Here is a 24,102-nt window from a genome sequence, read left to right on the forward strand (position 1 = left end):
TCTGTTTAGGAAGTCCTGAAATCAGGTACTGCCAGTCTTCCAATTTTTTTCTTTTTAAAGTTATTTTAATTACTCTAGTTCTTTCCATATAACTTTCAGAAGCAACTTTTTTTTTTTTTTTTTTTTTTTTGAGATGGAGTCTCACTCTGTTGCCCAGGCTGGACTGCAGTGGTGTGATCTCAGCACTGCTACCTCTGCCTCCCGGGTTCCAGGATGCCCCCACCACAGCCTCCTGAGTAGCTGGGACTACAGGTGCCTGCCACCACACCCGGCTAATTTTTGTATTTTTAGTAGAGATGGGGTTTCACCATGTTGGCCAGGCTGATCTTGAACTCCTGACCCCAAGTGATCCATCTACCTCTGCCTCCCAAAGTGCTGGGATTTACAGGCATGAGCCACCATGTCCCACTGGCTTTCAGAATCAACTTGATTTCTAAAACAGAAAAATATGGGCAGGTGTGATGGCTCATGCCTGTAATCCCAGCACTTTGGAGGGCTGAGAGGGGCAGATCGCTTGAGCTCAGGAATACAAGATCAGCCTGAGCAACATGGTAAAACACCATCTCCACAAAAGTACAAAAATTAGCTGCGTGTGGCAGCATGTGCCTGTGGTTCCTGCTACTGGGAGGCTACAGTGGGGGGATTACTTAAGCCTAGGAGGTCAAGGCTATAGTGAGCCAAGATCATGCCACTACACTCCAGCCTGGTGACAGAGCAAGACAATGTCTTAAAAAAAAAAAAAAAGAAAGAAAGAAAGAAAAGAAAAGCTATGGGCGGTCAGGTTGTATGAAGTTCCCACATCTTACACTGGATGGACCTGACTTCCAATTTCCTCACCACAAATAACCGGACTAAAGATTGGGAGCAAATCAAAGCCCACTGTGCTATGACTATACGCGAAGACTCCTCTATGCACAGCACCTTCTTAGGGCACAGTCCCCACCAGTGTCTGAGGACGCCTGACACCGCAATGCAGGGAATGAAGGACGGACCACTGCATAATGTCAGCAAACACCCAGGGTCACTGGGACCACTGCTGGGTTCCAGTGCACTCGGACGGCCCCTGTGGTCTTTCCCTGGGCTCTGTCAGGGCTGCACAAAGTGGGCCCCAGGAACTCCATGGGTGCCGAGACTCCAGCACTACCACCACACGCGCCAGCAACCTCCACACCTCAGCGGCTGAGGATTTTCCTTACATTTTTCAAAGAAAAATGCATAGCGTGGCAACTGCCTATCTCAATAGTCTCCCCAAACAAAGGGGAGGCTTGTCCCTTTAGTGGATAAAGGATTTAAAGTATTCTGGTGTAGCTACAACTCTTCAAAAAATTAGTGAGCCGCACTAATTAGTCATGCCAGATGCTCACACAAGTTTTGTCCAGAGAGCACTCTCCAACGATGCTGGAAGCCGACCTCCACGAGCAGTCAACACTTGACGCACAGGTGGTTCAGGGAGAACGTCCCCCCGTCAGGGTTTGTAACAGAGCCCTGACTGGGAGCTGAGCACTGCCAGCCGGCACCCATTTCCCAGCATCTCTGGCATTCAGGTGGGACCAAGAAACTAAATGTGGCCAACAAAATAGAAGTGAAGTGTCTAGAGGCTGCTTTCAGGAATATTCCTTAAGAGAAAGGCTTAGAGCCTCCCTTCCTGCCTCCTCCTGCAGCCTGCTGTCCAGGATGAGCACGTGAGGACTGGCATCCTGTCTGCCACCTTGGGCCAGGAGCAGGGGGCCACATCCTAGGGATGTCACAGAGTAGCCAGAGGGGACCTGTAACCCTAAGGGCACCTTCAGGTTCTAATGGGGCACAGCGACCAGGGAGCGGGGACGGCCTCCCTCTTGCCCTGCTATGAGAGGGAAATGGGCTTCCGGCCATCTCATTCCTGGTCACCGTGGGTCTCAAACCCAGAAACACAGCATTGCTCAACTCTCCTGAGTCTTCATGGTATCCAACTTTGGTGACTGGCTCCCAGCACCTGAGCGTGTCAGTTCAAGGAGCATTCCCTGCCCAGACCAAGGAGCTTTCCTCACCAGGTCGCGAGTAAGAAGAGGAGCAGCTCGCCTCTGCTGGCACCATGCTTCTGCAAGCACTACACACCCACCAGGGGTTGTGTGTGTGCTGCTCTGCAGACTGCCTCATCCAGGTCTGCCCCAGCCCCCTGAGGAATGCACCATTCACACCTGAACTGACAACTCCAAGCCCTGCCGAAGCCCCCTGAGGTATGCGCCATTTGCACCAGAATTGACAGCCCCAGACCCTGCCAGAGACCCCTGAGGTATGAACCTTTCATACCCAAACTGACAACCCCAGCCCTGCCCGAGCCTTCACCCCTCCCACCTGTAGAGGCCCCGCAGCCAACAACCCCCCACCCCCGAGATGGCCCACCCAGGCCTACAGCCAGCTTCCTATATAGCACTGGCACAGGACTTTGTACAGGGCACAGCCTTATCTAGGTAAAGAAAAAGAGTCTCCAGGGTAAGTGTTTTCTTCCTACCCTTACAGGAGAGAAGGGAAAAAACTTAGCATCTTACCTCAAAGGAACATTCAACATTTCTGTCATTTTTTGTGTGTGATAATCCCTTCAGGTCTATCTTTTCAACACTCACTGTAAAAGTAAAACAAAAAACAAAAATGAAATAAGGGCTTGAAGTATATACACAATTATTTAGCATTTGATATTTAGCATTTTCCAAACGAGGCTCTCAGCACCCAGGGCTGGTGGCGTCTCACCTAGAACCGGAGCCCAGAGAGGAAGGCAGGCGGGAGGGCGGGCAGCAGCACAGACGCAGAGCACATTTGCAGCAGAAAAGAGATTAAAGCACAGCCACATGTGGAAATGGAAGCGCAGGAAACATCGCTAGAGCAGAAACGCACTTACTGACCGAGCAAAAGCCCAGCTCTAGCTACCACTGAGCATCTGTGCAGCCTCCCGGGTTAACCCTCAAAACTGTGACCAATCTGTCCCAAGCTAACGCTCAGTATTTTTACACAGTATTTCTCCAAGGACGTGGTCACCTGGGGAGCGTCTCCTGTTCATTTTCTTTTTCTTCTTTTTTTTTTTTTTTTGGAGACAAAGAGTTTTACTCTGTCTCGGTGGCTCGATGCAGCCTCTGCCTCCGAGGTTCAAGCAATTTTCATGCCCCAGCCTCCCAAGTAGCGGGGGTTATAGGAGTGCACCACAACGCCCAGCTGATTTTTGTAATTTTAGAAGACACAGGGTTTCTCCATGTTGACCAAACTAGTCTCAAACTTCTGACCTCAAGCGATCCACCCATCTCAGCCTCCCAAAGTGCTAGGATTACAGATGTGAGCCACCATGCCCGGCCTTTCTTTTCCCCAGCATTCACTCTCATCCTTCTCTGCGAGGGCAAGGTTAAGGAGACCAGAACAGCAGTCCTAGGGGAATCAGGAAGAGGGAGAGCACTGTCTCGGGGCAGAATCAGGAAGACAGGAGCAGTCTCGGGGCAGAATCAGGAAGAGGGGAGCACTGTCTCGGGGCAGAATCAGAAACATGGAGAGCCCTGTCTCGGGGCAGAACCAGGAAGAGGGAGAGCACTGTCTCGGGGCAGAACCAGGAAGAGGGGGAGCACTGTCTCGGGGCAGAACCAGGAAGAGGGGGAGCACTGTCTCGGGGCAGAACCAGGAAGAGGGGGAGCACTGTGTCGGGGCAGAACCAGGAAGAGGGAGAGCACTGTCTCGGGGCAGAACCAGGAAGATGGAGAGCATTGTCTCGGGGCAGAACCAGGAAGAGGGGGAGCACTGTCTCGGGGCAGAACCAGGAAGAGGGAGAGCACTGTCTCGGGGCAGAACCAGGAAGAGGGAGAGCACTGTCTCGGGGCAGAACCAGGAAGAGGGAGAGCACTGTCTCGGGGCAGAACCAGGAAGATGGAGAGCACTGTCTCGGGGCAGAACCAGGAAGAGGGGGAGCACTGTGTCGGGGCAGAACCAGGAAGAGGGAGAGCACTGTGTCGGGGCAGAACCAGGAAGAGGGAGAGCACTGTCTCGGGGCAGAACCAGGAAGAGGGGGAGCACTGTCTCGGGGCAGAACCAGGAAGAGGGGGAGCACTGTCTCGGGGCAGAACCAGGAAGAGGGAGAGCACTGTGTCGGGGCAGAACCAGGAAGAGGGAGAGCACTGTCTCGGAGCAGAACCAGGAAGAGGGGGAGCACTGTCTCGGGGCAGAACCAGGAAGAGGGGGAGCACTGTCTCGGGGCAGAACCAGGAAGATGGAGAGCACTGTGTCGGGGCAGAACCAGGAAGAGGGAGAGCACTGTCTCGGGGCAGAACCAGGAAGAAGGAGAGCACTGTTTCGGGGCAGAACCTGGCTGCAGTTACCGAAGCCGCACAGGGTGGAGAGAGATGGGGACAAGGGGCCTCACCAGGAGGCCCAAAAGCCATCAGCCTACTTACTCGTCCCCAGTTTTTCACATAAATTGGTGGGTGTTTTTCTCCTCAAAAATAAGATGATACAGGCCGGGCGCGGTGGCTCAAGCCTGTAATCCCAGCACTTTGGGAGGCCGAGGCGGGTGGATCACGAGGTCGAGAGATCGAGACCATCCTGGTCAACATGGTGAAACCCCGTCTCTACTAAAAATACAAAAAATTAGCTGGGCATGGTGACGTGTGCCTGTAATCCCAGCTACTCAGGAGGCTGAGGTAGGAGAATTGCCTGAACCCAGGAGACGGAGGTTGCGGTGAGCCGAGATCGCGCCATTGCACTCCAGCCTGGGTAACAAGAGCGAAACTCTGTCTCAAAAAAAAAAAAAAAAAAAAAAAAGATGATACAATTAGGTTTTAAGCACTGTTTTTAAATAAGCCCAAATATCTGTTCAAAATAAAACAGCTATGTATCCAACACATTGTGGTTTCCGACTCAGCTGCATCAAGGCAGGCCTGCCCTGCTGATCCAGTACTAATGTTTCTCGCTGCCCGACACACCTGGCTCTGCCAGCTCTCACACTTCCCAGGCGCCCACAGCCACACGCTGCCACAGCCTTATGCATAACTGGGAGAGACACTTCAGGGCATTCTCCTGCCTTCCTCGACCAGCCTTCGCTAGGTCTAGAAGTCACCTGGCTGTGTGTGATGGGGATGTCTGCTAATTTGTAGAATCTAACTCTGTCCAATGTGAAATACGCAACATAATTTTTGAGAACTATGAATGTGACACTTCCTGCAGGCATCCAAAGACCTCCTGGTCTCCTGCACTAACCTTCTCCAGAGCCCTTTCCATGGACGCCAGTGCTTCCACAGGGTCAGAGCAACTTCAAAAAAACTGTATGGTCTAAAAGCTTTTGGGGGAAGCTGGGCACGGTGGCTTATGCCTGTAATCCCAGCACTTTGGAAAGCCAAGGTAGGCGAATCATGAGGTCAGGAGTTCAAGACCAGCCTGGCCAACATGGTGAAAACCAGTCTCTACTAAAAATACAAAAAAAATTAGCTGGGCTTAGTGGCCGGCACCTGTTAATTCCAGCTACTTGCGAGGCTGAGGCAGGAGAATTGCTTGAACCTGGGAGGTGGAGGTTGCAGTGAGCCAAGATCACGTCATTGCACCCCAGCCGGGGCAAGAGTAAGACTCTGTCTCAAAAAAAAAAAAAAAAAAAAAAAAAAGTTTTTGTGGAAAAAAAAAATCTCAGACACTCCTTGTAAACTGATAATGTACATTAGAATATTAAGGGCTCTGAGAAATCCTACAATACATAATAATTTTTTAAATGATTCCCCACATTTTTTATCCACACAACTTTCTTCTCCAAACACACGAACCTCCCCTAGACAGAGGACCTGCTCTGTACACACACCTGGGGACGGTTCTAAGCCTGTACTACCTTACCTGAATCACCCATAACAAGTTAATTAAGATGGAATAAAATTCAACATGCAACCCCCCCCACCCCGACCCCAGTTGTCCTGAAGCACCATGCTGAGGGTTCTGAAACCGCAGGAGGCTAGTGGCTGCCACGCTGGGCTAAGTGCTCCCGGCCAGCGCTGTCTAAACCAACACCTGCCCATCCATGCACGGCTCTGTGGGCCCCCACCACGTCCCTCATCTGCACATCCTCTGTGGCCGCCCCATGACGGCACGGCTGAGGAGCTGCGTCAGACACCACCCTGCTCCCAGAGCCAGTGATATTCACTCTCTGTGTCTCTGCAGAATGAGCCAGCTGGCCCCTGCACTTGCTCCCCAGCATGTGCCATGAACAGCCAGCCACCCAGGTCACCCTCCGGGTGCTGCAAGTGTGGTGGAGAATCAGGCAGCGGGGGCTGTGCTTCCAGCAGCACCACCTGCTCTGCCAGGGACCCTCATGCCTCTTGGGGATGCGGGAGCCCACTCAGTTTAGAGTTCTATAAGCTTAAAATTGCACATCACAGGAAGGAATTACTCCAAAAAATACAAATGTTTATTTCCTTTCTGGCAAAACGAGCAGCACAGCACATGTAGAGGCCGCACAGTCCTGCCGATGTGCACTCAGTTAACTACACGCTGTTACTGCCTGACTTCCTCAGTCAGACTGTCAGCAAATACACAGCTTTTATGTTTTTCCAAAGCAGTATTTCTAAAACTTCCCCACAATGACATCACTCGAATCCGTATCTCTTTAAAGCAACATATAATGTCAATAAATACAGAAACATGTAGTCAGCATTTTCCCTGGCCACAAACACCAATGTGTACCTCATGTCCCGGGGCTGGATAATATTAGGCTTTATGAAAAAAGTAAAAAGAACAAACCCCATCTGGACTGAGAGTAGGAAGTGACTCACTCATATCTCATATCTGGACAGGAAAAGGGAAAAGCAGATGAATGGTATTCAGCTGTTTTCAAATAAAAGAGGCATTTTCAACTCTAGGCCCAAAATGCTGGTGTGTCCCTCTGCAGAATGACCAGCCTGGGCAGTGGCCACCCCAGCCAGGGCAGCCGTGGGCCCAGGAGGGACGCAACAAGGCTCCCTCTACTATCTAGGACTAGATACTATCTACTATCCTACCTTGGACACTCTGCGGTCTGAAGGCTGAGAGGAGCCTGAGAGAGAGGGAAGGCCAGGCACAAGGAGTGAGGGGACGGGCAAGTGCGGAGCCTGGGTGACGGGCCTAAGTTAGGTCAGGAAGGATTTAAGTATGCTCTCAACTCTGGAGCCATTAGACATCATAATTCTAAAAACCACAACAGGAAAAAAGGCGTACAGAGCATTGGGATAAATAGCTTATGTGTGCCGGGCTTAATACCTAGGTGATGGGTTGACAGGTGCAGCAAACCACCATGGCACACATTTACCTATGTAACAAACCTGCACATCCTGCACATGTATCCCAGAACTTCAAGGAAAAAAGACTTAGACATTAACTAGAAAATTACAAATTCTATGCATAACATGATGACAGTTTTGTTTAAAATGGAAATGAAAAACACTCAAACGATGGAAAGTGATGGGAACAGCTGTGTTTGCTGGCGAAGTGAAAGGGTAGCTTTCCCCCACATTTCTGTAATGAGGTTTCGCCATCTCAAAGTGAATACCTATCTGCATGCAGACACCCGTTACAATCCACTTCCCTCCTACTCCCAGCGTGGCCACCTTCCCTCCCTCTGTGGTCAGCCCCACTGTCTTCAGTGGAGCTTAAGCAAATGCCTAGATAAATTCAGGGGCAAACATCACCCCATCACCTGACAGGACAGACCAGAGCCAGAGGGACTATGAAGACAGAATCCACACTGGCCAGAAAGCCTCCGTGAGGAAACTGTCCGGCATGCGTGGCAAAGCGGCCACAGCACATGGCAGCCAAGGTCATGAGAAGGCTCTCCTGGAGCAGAGGCCAGTCAGCGCCGCACCCAGGCAGGCCTGTACAGGGACAAACAGGGCTGGGACAGAGAGACCCGAGGCGGGGCCAGGCCTGCGCCCTCCTTCTGAAAGGAGAACATAAAGGATGATACACTCTTCCCTTTGGAATGTTTTCTGTTCAAACCTTTCTTCTTTTGTCATTCCAGGTACACAACAGGCATTTTCCTCAAATATTCCAAGTTAGGTCACATAGCCTTTCATAAAATGTATAATCGCACAGACTATCATTTTATAATTGAATCAATACCCATACTCAGAAACCAGTACCCCAATGTAACTGAACAAGCAGGGAAGCTGGAATAAGAAGGTGATGTCAGAAATCAGGCTTCCATTTGGCGAGACTGCACCACACCGCAGTGTTTCGATCCCAAAGTGCAGTTTCTGGTTTTCTCCTTTTACACTTCAATACCTGTACAATCAGATGCCAAGGGCATCTTACCCCTGCTGCTGCCCAGGTGGCAGGAATAACAAGGTTGTGACAGCCAGCAACCTATGGAGAAAATGAGGAGAGAGCCAGCAACCCACCCACAAAGCAGGTACAGCACATTTCCTTTTTCAGATACAGAGAAAGTCTTCCGACCAGCAGCATCTCACAGTTGATGTCACAGTTAATGACACATGGGAAGGAAACTAAATTATGCCTCCCAAGAGCTGAGTTCGAATATTCATTTAGTAACTATGGTCAATTTTGCATCTGCTTCCTCATTTGTTTAACGGGGACAGTAGCTTAAAAGGGCCAAAAGTTTGTGACCAGATATGAATAAGAACAGGAAATGGCCCTGCTAAGTATAAATATACAAAATCCCCAAGAAATGAAGGGCCGTGCGGGGCGTTCATACAGGGCCCAGGACCACCGTCAGCACTGCCCTGGTCTTCTTCCCGCTAGTGAGGAACAGCAAAGGGCTCTACAGTGGAGTCCCTGAAATGCAACGGATTTATCTCCAAGGAGCCGATGGCTCCAGAGCCTAAGTGTCCTGCCTCACCTTTGTCACTAACAAGTAAATTATATTATTTAGTTAAGATGCATTTTTGGTTTGTAGGGGACTAAAAAACCTAGCAGCTAAATCTCCCACTATCCTGCTAAACAACCTAAGACAAGCCATGGATATGACGTTTCCCTTCTGGAATGCCCTGGGTATGGAACCTCTTTACAGGACTCCAAATGGCCTGGGAGAAAGGACGACCCGCATACATGTTCTTTTGTTTGAGATGGAGTCTCACTCTGTCACCAGGCTGGAGTACAGCGGTACGATCTCAGTTCACTGCAACCTCTGCCTCCCAGGTTCAAGTGATTCTCCTGCCTCAGCCTCCCAAGCAGCTGGGATCACAGGTGTGCGCCACCACACCTAGCTAATATTTTGTATGTTTACTAGAGACGGGGTTTCACCATATTGGCCAGGCTGTTCATAAACTCCTGACCTCGTGATTCACCCGCCTCAGCCTCCCAAAGTGCTGGGATTACAGGCATGAGCCACCACGCCTTGCCCCAGTCACAAGTTCTTACTCTTAACTTTGCTAACAGTTTCCCACTTGGAATTCTGCCTTAATGACCAAGTGTGATTTCCCAAGTACAGCAAAACTGAAGGAAAAACGTATGATATTCCTATAAATAAAAATAAAAATAAAAAGATTAAAGCTTGAGACAGACACCTCAGCTATTCTGATTTGACCACTACACATTATATGCATATGTCAAATATCACATGTACCTCCAAAAGATATATGTACAACTATGAGATATCCATAAAATAAATACATCTTACAAGTTAGATTAAAAAACCCACATATAATTTAAACAAACGAGATATTAGAGCATAATTAACATGTCCCAAAGTCAAAATACAGGAAGCCACATCAATTCTGTATCTTACATATCTAATTCTACAACGACTAGGTTGGTAAATTAAACCACAGGACAATCTGCACAACAGTTGCAGATTATTTTGCTGTCTACCAGCAGCTCTCTACACCCTTTAATTAAAAGGAACCAAACATTTTCCCACACAACTTTATCCTACTAACAAGCTTTTATTTATTTATTTATTTATTTATTTATTTATTTATTTATTTTTTTCTGAGGCGGAGTTTCGCTCTTGTTACCCAGGCTGGAGTGCAATGGCACAATCTTGGCTCACTGCAACCTCCGCCTCCTGGGTTCAGGCAATTCTCCTGCCTCAGCCTCCTGAGTAGCTGGGATTACAGGCACGCGCCACCACGCCCAGCTAATTTTTTGTATTTTTAGTAGAGACAGGGTTTCACCATGTTGACCAGGATGGTCTCGATCTCTTGACCTCGTGATCCACCCGCCTCGGCCTCCCAAAGTGCTGGGATTACAGGCTTGAGCCACCTCACCCGGCATTTATAAAATTTTATTTATTTTAGAGATGGGGCCTGGCTACGTTAATCAGGCTGCACTCCAACTCCACGGCTCCAGCAATCCTCCTGCCTCAGCCTTCCATGTAGCCAAGACTACAGGTGAAAGCCACTGTGCCCGGCCTAACAAACAATTTAAATTCACTGACTGAAATGCAAGTAGCACTATGCTTTTATATTGACAATACCCAGGCTGCAGTGAAGTGGCACAATCTCAGCTCACTGCAACCTCCACCTCCTGAGTTCAAGTGATTCTTGTGCCTCAACCTCCTAAGTAGCTGGGATTACAGGTACCCACCACCATGCCTGGCTCATTTCTGTTATTTTTAGTAGAGATAGGGTTTCACCATGTTGGCCAGGCTGGTCTTGAACTTCTGACCTCAAGTGATCCACCCATCTTGGCTCCTAAAGTGCTCGAATTAGAGGGATGAGCTACCATGCCCAGCCAATTCTAACGTTTTAGACAAAGAGAAGAGATGTTTTATAAAACAGAATTTGCAATGTTTCAGGGAAGTATCCAGAGGACACTGGCTACATACATCCCGGACTACGCGTAAAGTGATTCCTCCGGCCAGCTTTCTGGCTGGAGGATCAAAAACAGGAGCCTCTGGGAATTGGAAGTGCAGAAGGATAGCAGTGAGGGAAGATTCCAGGGAACACCCGTCATTTTCTTTTTGACAGAGTCTCTCTCTGTCACCCAGGCTGAAGTGCAGAGGCATGATCTTGGCTCAATGCAGTCTTGATCTCCTGGGCTCAAGTGATCCACCCACCTCAGCCTCCTGAGTAGTGGCAGCTACAGGCATCCACCACCATGCCCATTCAATTTTTGTCTGTTTTTTATAAAGACGGGGTTTTGCCATGTCACCCAGGCTGGTATGGAACTGCTGGGCTCAAGCGATCTGCCTGTCTTGGCCTCCCAAAGTGCTGGGATTACAGGCCTGCACCTTCATGCCCGGCCCTACCCTTCAGTTTCAAATGAAAGGACAGAAATACTCTATAAAGTCAGTCTTCCATCAGCTATGATATATACGTGACTGTTCCCATACGCTTTCATATAAATGCTCAAGCTGATTATTAGCTACCTTCATTATCTTACTTTCAAATCGCAGAAAATATGCTTCATCTTTTCCTGGTTTTGTCTTGTGGTCAGAAGTTTTATGTACAAAAATCTTTTATTAAGTCTATTTCTTTATTTTGTCTTTGATTTTTTAATTTCCCATTCATAGTTTTTTGTTTTTCCCCCCTTAGAAACAGGGTCTCTCTATGTTACCCAGGCTGAAGTGAAGTAGCTATTCACAGGCAAGATACCACTACCGATCAGCACGGGAGTTTTGACCTGCTCCATTTCCGACATGGGTGGGTTCAGCCCTCCTTAGGCAACCTGGTGCTGCTCCCGCTCCCGGGAGGTCACCATACTGATGCTGCACTTAGTGCGGACACCCGATCGGCATAGCGCGCTACAGCCCAGAACTCCTGGGCTCAAGCGATCCTCCCGCCTCAGCCTCCCAAGTAGCTGGGACTACAGGCATGTGCCTCTGCACCCAGCCTCCCATTCATATTTGTTGTTTAACTCTGATTTGTTCTACTGGATTCAACTTCGAAAAGCAACACAAAACTCCTCTCCAACGTAAACATACCGGTGTTACTCCATTTGTGCCTCCAGAGGAAGAACACAAAACAAAATCTCAACTAGAATTCTGAGTTTAGCAAATAAAGTTAGGGGCCTTATAGTAGGAAAAGACATTTCTCTTTTTTTTTTTTTTTCGAGACGGAGTTTCGCTCTTGTTACCCAGGCTGGAGTGCAATGGCACGATCTCAGCTCACTGCAACCTCCGCCTCCTGGGTTCAGGCAATTCTCCTGCCTCAGCCTCCTGAGTAGCTGGGATTATAGACACGTGCCACCATGCCCAGCTAATTTTTTGTATTTTTAGTAGAGATGGGGTTTCACCATGTTGACCAGGATGGTCTCGATCTCTTGAGCTCGTGATCCAACCGCCTCTGCCTCCCAAAGTGCTGGGATTACAGGCTTGAGCCACCGCGCTCGTCCAAGACATTTCTCTTAAAGGTACAACTGACAACTCTGAGATTAAAAATAATCCATCAGTAAATAACCATGTATTCTAATGCATTAAAAAGGCATTCTTAGAGAAAGCTGTTAGGGTTTTCCTCTTACTTTTTGGGGGCCAACCTATGTTTCAGGAAAACTGAACTAAAGATTGTCTATGAAGACGCAGTGTTGAGGAATTCTAGTGCCAGGTAAAAGGGAGCAGCAATGCAAGCCCCTGGGAGGGAGATGTCCCTCTATGATGTGTGTGGGGAGGGGGGTGCTGTCATTCCAGGTGAGGTCACACCTCCTCACTGCCCTTTCTTCTCTCTGTCCTCCCAGGAAGATGGGCATGGTCACAGAAGTGCACAGCAGAGAGAGCTAAAGCCCCAGCTTTCCAGCTGGAGGACCAAAAACGGGAGGCTCTGGGAATTGGAAGTATAGAAGGAGAGCAGTGAGGGAAGATTCCAGGGAAGCAACCCCATAACGTTGCTGATGTATTCCTGGGCTCATCCCAGGGCTGCACATGTTAAGAATCTGAACTGGAGAACACACCTCCACCAGAGTCTCAGGCTGGACGGCAAGCAACGTCCCGAAGAATGAGGCTAAACAGCACTGCCAAAGCTCAGAGAACGGAGTTGACCACAGCCACATCCCACAGAAGGCTGCACAGACCTGCTGCCGGAACCCAACCAGGTTGACTGCTCCAAACCAAAAACATCAACATTCTCTGTGGGACTAAAGACGAGTCAGAGTCTCGTATCGTACTATTCAAGAAAATCAACAGATCCCAACACTGAGATGACACAGATGCTAGAACTATCAAAGACACCGAAGCAGCTACTATCACAATGCCCCAACACAGAGGGGTAAACACTCTTGAGATGCACAGAGAGAAAGCCTGCGCAAATTCAGATGGAAAGAACCCAATGGAAGTTCAGAAAAAAATAATACTAAGGCCGGGCGCGGTGGCTCAAGCCTGTAATTCCAGCACTTTGGGAGGCCAAGGTGGGTGGATCACAAGGTCAAGAGATCGAGACCATCCTGGTCAACATGGTGAAACCCCGTCTCTACTAAAAATACAAAAAATCAGCTGGGCATGGTGGTGTGTGCCTGTAATCCCAGCTACTTAGGAGGCTGAGGCAGGAGAATTGCCTGAACCCAGGAGGCGGAGGTTGCAGTGAGCCGAGATAGCACCATTGCACTCCAGTCTGGGTAACAAGAGCGAAACACCATCTCAAAAAAAAAAAAAAAAAAAAAGAAAAGAAAAAAATAATACTAAAACTTCAGCGGTGGGACAATGGCTGAAAAAGGCCCAAATCTGGTGAAACACATAGGTGCATGCATAAGAAGCTCAATGAGCTTATCCAAACAAGATTAAAGCCAGAGAAATCAACACCCATACACAGCATAAACAAAATGCTAAAAGCTAAAGACAAAAAAAAAAAAAAAAATCTTGAAAGCAATCGAAAACAACACATTACCTCATAGGAGAAAATCACTGAAATGACTGAGAATTTCTCATCAGAAACCATGAAGGCCAGAAGAAAGTAGAATCATAAAGTACTAAAGGCAAACAACTACCCACTATAATTCTACATCCAGTCAAGGTGAAATAAGACATCCTCAGATGAAGGAAAACTGAGAGGACTGTTTGTCAGCAGGCCTGCTCTGACAGAACTGCTAAAGAAAGCACTTCCAACAGAAGGAAAATGACTCGAAGGAAACCTGGACCATCAGGGCTGAAAGAAAAGCAAGAGAAATGTGAAATATCTGGGTCATGTAATAGTCTATTCTGCTTTTGAGTTGTTCAAAATAGCTTTGATGGTTGAAAACAAAAATCATTAACATGGTCTAAAGCAGCTTTCGATGCACACGGATATAATTCCTAAGACAACCACAACAGGAAGGCCAGAGGCCGGGATGGTGGTCAGTTTTCTACCTCCCACCTGCACTGGTAAGCAGGTTCCAGGCAGACTGGGTCACTGATAGCTCTACAAAAGATTCAGTGAGAAAACATTGCTGCTTTCAAGAAACCTAATTTTTTTTTTAAAGTGGGTAGCTTTTCTATCAATGCAGGAATTGTCAAGTGAGCCTTTTATCTGCTATCAAGGTAAGTAAACTGAGTTGGAATCAGCAAATTTAACAGATGCTGACAGTGGCCAGGCATGGTGGCTCACACCTGTAATCCCAGCACTTTGAGAGGCCAAGGTAGAAGAACTGCTTAAGCTCAGAAGTTAGAGACCAGCCCGGGCAACACAGCAAGACCCTGTTTCCACTAAAAATTTAAAAAATTAGTTAGGCGTGGTGGTACACACCTATAGCCCCAGCTACTAGGGAGGCCAAGGTTGGCGGATCCCTTGAGTCCAGGAGTTCAAGGATGCAATGAGCAATGATCATACCACTGTACTCTAGCCTGGTCGACAAGGGTGATACTGTCTCCAAAACAAAAGAGCTGGGAGCTATAGTTCATGCCTGTAATCCCAGCACTTTGGGAGGCTGAGACAGGCAGACCACTTGAGGCCAGGAGTTTGAGACCAGACTGGCCAACATGACAAAACCTGACCTCTACTAAAAATAAAAAAATTAACTGGGTGTGGTGGCTCATGCCTGTAGTCCCAGCTCCTCTGGAGGTGGAGGCATGAGAATAGCCTGAACCTGGGAAGCGGAGATTGCAGTGAGCTGAGATTGCATCACTGCACTCCAGCCTGGGTGACAGAGTAAAACTCTATCTCACCAAAAAAAAAAAAAGAGAAGGAAAAAACTAGAAAGGGCCTTGTGGTGCTAGACTGTCAATGAGAAGGCCTGGGAACAGCTCACTCCATTAGCAGAGTGCACATACAGCATTAGATTTTGTTTTCTAAAACCCATTTTCCATTAAACTGTTGATTTCAGGGCTAGGGAGGAAAAAGCCAAGCCTTAAACATCTTGTTATGACAGAAAGCAAAGATGTGCTCATAGAATGACGGTACATATTAAAAAGACACAAAATACCAGTTTTCGGGGACTCCCACTAGCCAAATTTAGTACAGCTTTAACATCAGAATAAACAATGACAGTAATGGATTATAATTCACTGAATAAAACAGGAAACAATGATTCAATACACACTTCAATAAATGATTAAGCGGAAAGTCTGATAAGAAACAGCCTACTTATCTAGTTAGAAAGTAATTTTTCCACAGCAGAATCCTAGAAGACAGCATGAAAATTAATAAAGTGACTGTCGTCGGTAAAGGAACAAATTGAGAGCTTGTACCACCCGACAAGACGCAGTGAGAGCAGCGTAGCATGTTCCTAGCAAAGATGTACACCCTGAATCTAGTCATGAGAAGCATCAAACAAACCCAGATTGAGGGACGGTCGGCAGATCAGTGGTTCACAATTTTCTAAAGTATCTGCGTCATGTAAGACAAGGAAAGGCAGAGGAGATGCTACTGAAGGATATGAAGGAGGCCAGATGCACCATAGGATTCAGAACTTGATCCTCTGGCTATAAAAGGCATTACTGAGACAATGGATGGAACGGGAATAAGCCTGAGAATTAAGAGGGTGGTGACATGTCAATACCAACCTCCTAATCCTGATGGCTGTGCTGTGGTGATGTAAGAGAAAGCCACTGTTTGCAGAAAACACACGGTCAAGATTTGGGGGTCCTGGGGGATCAGATCCACAATTTGCCCCCAATGTTTCAGGAAAGTTCTTTATATCGTAGTTAAAACTTTTCTGTCAACTTGTTTTGTTTTTCAAAATGAACTATTTTTAAAGACAGAGATATATTCCCTCAGTGTGCACCATCAGCAGAAAGGCATCGTCTGCCAGTGCTTCTTATTTTTTTTTTTTCGGTTAGAGAGGTTGAATTTATTTTTTTTTTTCAAGTTAATTATCACTGCTGTGTCATCTTCCTGCATTTTGTTTTTACTCTGAAAGATCATAATCCATTCTTCCAAATCATCAGGAATTACTTGGTTTAGGTTTCAACAGGCCACCATGTGATCAAACGTTCCTTTGAAGTGTTCTTTGATATTTTATTACCAGATAGTCCTCCAAGCCACAGTGTGTGGGCTCAGCCACTACGACTACGTGATGACATGCTAACCTGAGAAACACACATGCTGACCATCTGGCCAAAACTGAAGACAAGGGCACATCACAAAACCAGAGCACATCACAAACATTCTTCCAGGACAGGATTGTACCATCTCTTTCGATGTCAAATCTTTTTTTTTTTTTTTTGAATCTTGTTCTGTAGTCCAAGCTGGAGTGCAGTGGTGCGATCTCGGCTCACTGCAACCTCCACCTCCCAGGTTCTGGTTTAAGCAATTCTCCTACCTCAGCCTCCCAAGCAGCTGGCATTACAGCCATGAGCCACTATGCCCAGCAAATTTTTATATTTTTTTTAGTAGAGATGGGGTTTCACTATGTTAGCCAGTCTGGTCTTGAACTCCAGACCTTGTGATCCGTCCACCTTGGCCTCCCAAACTGCTGGGATTACAGGCGTAATGTCAAATCTTAAAATGAAGTAAACTAAATAATGATTGTTGAAGAAAACATTATTTCTCATTAAAAAAGGTTCTATCTAATTACTGATACTGTTGGGAAATCAACGTATTTTACCTTATTTTTCTAGGTCCTATCATCTTCCTGATGAATTGATTTTAAAAATATTTTTAGGTATTCCCTAATCTAAATATCAACAGTATTTTTCTTAAATTTCAAACAATTTTGGCCAGGCATGGTGGCTCACATCTGTAATCCCAGCACTTTAAGAAGCTGAGGTGAGTGGATCACCTGAGGTCAGGAGTTTGAGACCAGCCTGGCCAACAAGGCGAAACTCTGTCTCTATTAAAAATACAAAAATTAACAGGGTGTGGTGGTGCGTGCCTGTATTCCCAGCTACTCAGCGGCTGCGGCAAGAGAATCCCTTGAACCCAGGAGGTGGAGGTTGCAGTGAGCTGAGATTGCACCACTGCACTCAACCAGCCTGAGCAACAGAGGGAGACTCTGTCTCAAAACAAACAAGGCTGGGTATGGTGGATCACCGAGATCAGGAGGTCGACAACAGCCTGACCAACATGGTGAAACCCCGTCTCTACTAAAAATACAAAACTTAGCCGGGCATGATAGTGTGTGCCTACAGTGCCAACTACTTGGGAGGCTGAGGCAGGAAAATCATTTGAACTCAGGAGAAAGAGGCTGCAGTGAGCTGAATGCACTCCACTGCATTCCAGCCTGGACAACAAGAGCAAAATTCCATCTCAAAACAAACGAAACCACGGTAAATAAGAGAGGTTATCAAACCACTACTCCCCAGACCAAACTGGCCTGTTTTTGCACACTCTAAGAGTTAAGAATGGCTTTTACATTCTTTTTTGTTTGTTTAATTGCATTTTAGGTTTTGGGGTACATGTGAAGAACATGCAAGATTGTTGCATAGGTACACACGTGGCAGTGTGGTTTGCTGCCTTCCTTCCCCTCACCTGTATCTGGCATTTCTCCCCATGCTATCTCTTCCCAACTCCCCACTCCCCCAACCCTACCCTATTTCCCCCCAACGGACTCCAGTGTGTAGTGCTCCCCTCCCTGTGTTCTCATTGTTCAACACCCGCCTATGAGTGAGAACATGCGGTGTTCGATTTTCTGCTCTTGTGTCAGTTTGCTGAGAATGATGGTTTCCAGGTTCATCCATGTCCCTACAAAGGACACGAACTCATTGTTTTTGATGGCTGCGTAATATTCCATGGTGTATATGTACCACATTGTCCCTATCCAGTCTATCATCGATGGGCATTTGGGTTGGTTCCAGGTCTTTAAAAAATCTAGAGACAACAGATGCTAGAGGGGATGTGGAGAAATAGGAACACTTTTACACTGTTGGTGGGAGCGTAAATTAATTCAACCATTGTGGAAGACAGTGTGGCGATTCCTCAATCACCTAAAAATAGAAATCTCATTTGACCCAGCAATCCCATTACTGGGTATATAGCCAAAGGATTATAAATCATTCTACTATAAGGACACATGCACATGAATGTTCATTGCAGCAGTTTTTTTTGAGATGGAGTTTCGCTCTTGTTACCCAGGCTGGAGTGCAATGGCGTGATCTCAGCTCACCGCAACCTCCTCTTCCTGGGTTCAGGAATTCTCTCGCCTCAGCTTCCTGAGTAGCTGGGACTACAGGCACGTGCCACCATGCCCAGCTAATTTTTTGTATTTTTAGTAGAGACGGGGTTTCACCATGTTGACCAGGATGGTCTCGATCTGTTGACCTTGTGATCCACCCGCCTCGGCCTCCCAAAGTGCTGGGATTACAGGCTTGAGCGCCCGGCCGGCTTTTCCATTCTTAAAAAGTTATTTTAAGGCCAGGCGTGGTAGCTCACACCTGTAATCCCGTAACTTTGGGAGACCAAAGTGGGTGGATCATCTGAGGTCAGGAGTTCAAGACTAGCCTGAGCAACATGATGAAACCCCCTATCTACTAAAAATACAAAATTAGCCAAGAGTGGTGGTGTGTGCCTGTAGTCCCAGCTACTTCGGTGACTGAGGGAGAATAATCACGAACCTGGGAGGCAGAGGTTGCAGTGAGCTGAGGTTGTACCACTACACTCCAGCCTGGGCAACAAGACTGGCAAAACTCCATTTCAAAAAGAAAAAAAGCGTTATTAAAAAAACAAAAACAAACAAACAAACAAAACAAAAAACTGGCCAGGCGCAGTGGCTCACGCCTATAATCCCAGAACTTTGGGAGGCCGAGGCAGGTGGACCACTTGAGGTCGGAAGCTTGAGACCAGCCTGGCCAACATGGCAAAACCCTGTCTCTACTAAAAACACAAATATTAGCTCGGTACGGTGGCACGCACCTGTAATCTCAGCTATTCAAGAGGCTGAGGTGAGAGAATTGCTTGAACCCAGCAGGTGGAGGTTACAATGAGCCGAGTTGTGCCACTGCACTCCAGCCTGGGCGACGGAGGAAGACTCCATCTCAAAAAAAAAAAAAAAAATTATGAGACAGAAACTATATGTGACCCACAAATACAAAAACATGAATTACCTGGCCCTTTACAGAAACAATTTGCCAGCTCCTGAATCAGAGTATCAGTGGAAACGCTGACAACAAACTCTACCTTTCAAGAAAATGAGATAATGAAAAAGTGGCTTTGTTTTCCTTGGTTTATAGCTGAGGGCAGCAAACCAACTTTCTTTTTTTTTTTTTTTTTTTTTTTTTTGAGATGGCGTCTCACTCTGTTGCCCAGACTGAAGTGCAGTGGTATGATCTCGACTCATTGCAATCTCCACCTCCCAGGTTCAAGCGATTCTCCTGTCTCAACTTCCCGATTAGCTGGGATTAAAGGCATGTGCCACCATGACTGGCTATTTTTTTTTGTATTTTTAGTAGAGATGGGGTTTTGCTGTGTTGGTCAGGCTGGTCTCAAACTCCTGACCTCAGGTGATTTACCTGCCTTGGGCTCCTGAAGTGCTGGGATTACAGGCGTGAGCCACTGTGCCTGGCCAGCAAACCGACATTCTATATGGGAAGAATTTTCACATTCAAAATACATATAGTGTTATCTAAGACTCAAGAGGAAGACAGAATTCTGCTAGTAGACAAGGAAAAGACATTCCAGTAAAGCTCTTTTGGGGCAGAGCCTTCTAAGAAACATACATATGAGAAGCAACAGACCTCACCCCTCCACCCACACATATTTTGGGCCAGTGGAACAAAGCAGGCAGACTGGAGACCTGCCAGTCTGCAAAGGGCCTGTGTGAAAACTAGGAGGGGGTCAGGTGTTTTGCTTTAATTTGAGGCAAAATTTACATACAGCAAAACGCAGAGATCTAAAGTGTATAAATCAATGAGTTTGGGTAAATTTATATGCCCATGTGATCGCTAACCCTTGAATCAATATGGAGTGCTTTTAATTCTCTAAAAAGTCTGGAACATCATATAAATAGGACCATACATGGGTCCTGTTTTCATTCAACACTGTATTTTTGAGATTCAACTATGTGGTTACACGTGTTAGTTTTGAAATGACTGAGGTATCTTCCATTGTATAAATATATCATAGTTTGTTTATCTATTCTCCTACTCACGGACATCTGGGTTGTTTCCAGTTTAGTGCTATTCTGCAGAAGCTGCCATAAGCCTTCATCCATAAGCACTGCTGTGGCTGTATGCGTTCATTTCTTTGGGATTAATTCCCTAGACGAGAACTGCAGGAATATAAGATACATTTATAACTTCATAAAAAATGCCAAATTGTTTTCTTAATGGTTGTACCATTTTATTCTCCTATCAGCTGTGGATGAAAGCTCCAGCTGCTTCTGATCCTAACATTTGCTTTTCTGTCCTTTTGTCTTTCATCACCTTGGTGAATACAAATGACACTCGACTGTGGCTTTGATGTGCATTTCCCTGATGACTAATGACTTGAATCATGGCATCCCAGGACAATCTGTGTGTATAAGCATGCAGGTTTGTGTTTCTCTGGAGTTAACTGCCTTTCTTTTTTCTGCTGGTAGAAAAACCCTAATTGCACTAATATTATCTGTAATCTACTGCTTGGAATGCATACCATTCTTCTACAGGAAGATCATCTTCTTAATAGCCATTAACTTTTTCCATTTCCATATACAGGTTGTAGTCATAATCCGAAAATGTGAAATCCAAAATGTTCTCAAATGTGAAACATTTTGAGTTATTTTTAATGAAAACAACCTGGCTTTCCACAGCCCTCTGGCACCCACTGTTGCAAATGGCAAGTCCGGAGTTAACCTGACTCTGGTCTCTTCCCAGGTAAAATCTGTTTTGTTGTTCTCCTTTGAAAACGTGTAAGATCATTTCTTCACCCCTTATCAAAAAAGACAACAACAGTGTGTCTCGACATGGGTGTTTTGAATTCACCCCTCTCAGTACTCAGTCTGCCCTTTTGTGTGAAGACTCACAGGGCCGTTTTCTTCCCATGCGTACTGAACGTGCTCCTTCCTTTCATCTTCGCTTCCAAACACCCTACGTTTCAGAGGCTGAGCTTAGCTGCCGGTCTGCACAACTCACTTCTCTACCTTGTTCCTCCACGTTCTGGAAGACCTGCCAATCCTCAACACTACTTAATGTTTTGCTCTGATGGTCACTTTTACATCCCAACAACTCTTACTTGGTCTGTATTTTTTTCTTTTTCCGTGGCCCTCAGCTTTCATTTTACAAATGCAATATCCCTTCAGCCTTCCAGAGAATGTTAATTGGAGTTTCCATAAGAAGGATGCTTATCAGAAACATCAGCCTCAGTTCCCTGAATTATCTGTGTACTTTGCAGCGGTCTACATTCTTTGCCACAGTTCTTTACCCTTCATCACACTGAAACCCATGCTGTAGCTGGCTCACAGTAGTGGAGACTTTCCTATCCCTGAATTCGGGGGTGTGTCATGAGACTCGCCGTGGACACCACAAAAAGGCAGAAGTGACCGTGTACCGGCCCCAGCTCAGCCTTACGCGTCCTCATGGCTCCCATGTGCCCTTGGTCACCAGTTCAAGGAGTATGAGGCAAAGACTCCCCAGCCACTACGGCCTTAACAGTCACCCAGCAGAGCCCAGCTGACACCAGCCAGCCCACGCCTCTGTGAGGAAGGTGCTCATCTCGGATGCTCCTGAGCTCTGCTGCTCGGCTGTCACACAGCTGTAGCTGATCGACACATCCCAAGCATCTCTTAACCCTGCTGTGGTCTGAGTGTCTTTACAAGCTTCGTTAAATCCCTTCTCTAGAACAAAACCTCATAAAAATAACTAGGCACACTTTAATGTTCATATGCTTAAAACTCCAAAGAGAAGTAGGAAGGGATGGATGCAGGGCAGAGAGTGTGAGGGGGAAGGGCGCCACAGTTCCTGGGCTCCTTGGCTGTCTGTCCATGGTCACGAGGGAGGAGAGAGGAGCACGCAGCAAGCCACTGCACAGGCGCAGAGGGAGCAGCGACAAACCTGCACCCACTCAGCAGCACCACCAAGGGGAGAGCAAACCCCAAACCCCCTCTCTTTAGGTCGACAGATACCTAGAGAAGAAAAGAGTACTTTTCTGCCAAATGTCTTTAATTTGCTTTCAAGGTATCTCTATCAAGTGATTTAATCTACATTCCAAACAAGAAACCATTTCAAAAATTACCAAAATTATGCTTAAAAAATCACAGTAAAGGGAGTATCATTTATGATACAGAGGAGAGTTTAAAAAATGACCCAGGATAAGCTGGACATGGGGGCTCACACTTAGGATCCCAGCACTTTGGGCCGATGGCTTGAGCCCAGGAGTTCGGGAACAGCGTGAGCAATATAGCAAAACCCTGTCTCTATGAAAAGTAAGAAAATTAGCTGGGTGTGGTGGTGTGTGCCTGTGGTCTCAGTTACTCAGGAGGCTGAGGCAGGAGGATTGTTTAAGCTCCAGAGGTGGAGGCTGCAGTGAGCTGAGACTGAGCCACCACACTCCAGCCTGGGCAACAGAGTGAGACCCTGTCTCAAAAAATAAATAAATAAATAACATATTTTAAAAACAGGATTTTTTTTTTTTTTGAGACAGAGTTTCCCTCGTTACCCAGGCTGGAGTGCAGTGGCGTGATCTCGGATCACCGAAACCTCCACCTCCTGGGTTCAGGCAATTCTCCTGCCTCAGCCTCCCGAGTAGCTGGGACTACAGGCACGTGCCACCATGTCCAGCTAATTTTTGTATTTTTAGTAGAGACGGGGTTTCACCTTGTTGACCAAGATGGTCTCGATCTCCTGACCTCGTGATCCACCCGCCTCGGCCTCCCAAAGTGCTGGGATTATAGGCGTGAGCCACTGCGCCCGGCCAAAACAGGATTGTTTTCTAACAGACACCCCTTCTAAGTCCCATACAACTCAATGTCCTCACACCTGAACTAACAGCTGTACCACAATCACACCGCAGATAATTCCCGCTTTAAAATTTTATTACCAAAAGCCAGTTTTCATTTAAAAATTGGAAAACTGTATTCTTAAGTCACAGTTGAGTAATAATTTTCCTAAAATATCAACTTTCTCAATTTCATTTACTTGTCTATGTTAATGGGGTAACTTTCAGAAGCATTATTTCTTTTAGCTATTGTTAGAATCTGAATATTCACCATCACACTGATTAAACTGCTCCTTCTTCCCTATATCTTTTTAGGGCATACCATGTTACACTTAAGAACTCTGGGAAAAAATGTATTTACAGAACAAAACACCCCTCTGAAGTCACTGCAGAGTAGCTAGAGCAGGCAGAACCTGGAGGAAGGCTGTAGAGCAGGCGTCCCCAAACTACGGCCCGCGAGCTGCACCCTGAGGCCATTTATCTGGCCCCCCGCCACACTTCAGGAAGGGGCACTTCTTTCATTGGTGGTCAGTGAGAGGAGCACAGTATGTGGCGGCCCTCCAATGGTCTGAGGGACAGTGAACTGGCCCCCTGTGTAAAAAGTTTGGGGACGCCTGCTATAGAGGGTGCAGGTTTGTGCTTTTCACCTCAGGGCAGGCCCAGTCAGTGCCCAGCCCTGGGAACAGGGCATAGTGCTGGATGAGGGCAGCTGTGCACCAAAGGGAGTGTCCCAGACAAAGCCCAGGCTCTGCACGTGCCCCACACACCTGCTGCCCCAGCCATGGGTGGAGGCCAACTCCACGCAGCTGGTGTACTAAGGCACCAGAGTACCTCCATCTGCTGCCCGCCCCAACAGCAGAAGCCTCAACCTTGTTCAGACAATATTCCCTATTGCAGGAGAGAAACAACACTCTTCTGAATACGAGAAAAGCTGGAATCTCTATACTCACACACAATGACACAATCTAAAATTAGACATTCATAAAAATAGGGA

The 24,102-nt window shown here is 46.9% G+C and overlaps 1 protein-coding gene across 2 annotated transcripts in view; it reads right to left on the reverse strand.

The window, feature by feature from the left end:
* ZCCHC14 (zinc finger CCHC-type containing 14) overlaps positions 1-24,102 on the reverse strand; it is an 87,050-nt gene that overhangs the window by 26,147 nt on the left and 36,801 nt on the right. For both annotated transcript variants that reach the window (XM_039461119.2, XM_039461116.2), the window contains exon 3: positions 2,529-2,602. In XM_039461119.2, coding sequence (XP_039317053.1) covers positions 2,529-2,602 — 74 coding nt within the window. The remainder of the gene's footprint in view (positions 1-2,528; positions 2,603-24,102) is intronic.

The sequence above is a fragment of the Saimiri boliviensis genome, chromosome 1 (genome assembly GCF_048565385.1).
Source record: "Saimiri boliviensis isolate mSaiBol1 chromosome 1, mSaiBol1.pri, whole genome shotgun sequence".
Taxonomy (NCBI): Eukaryota; Metazoa; Chordata; class Mammalia; order Primates; family Cebidae; genus Saimiri; species Saimiri boliviensis.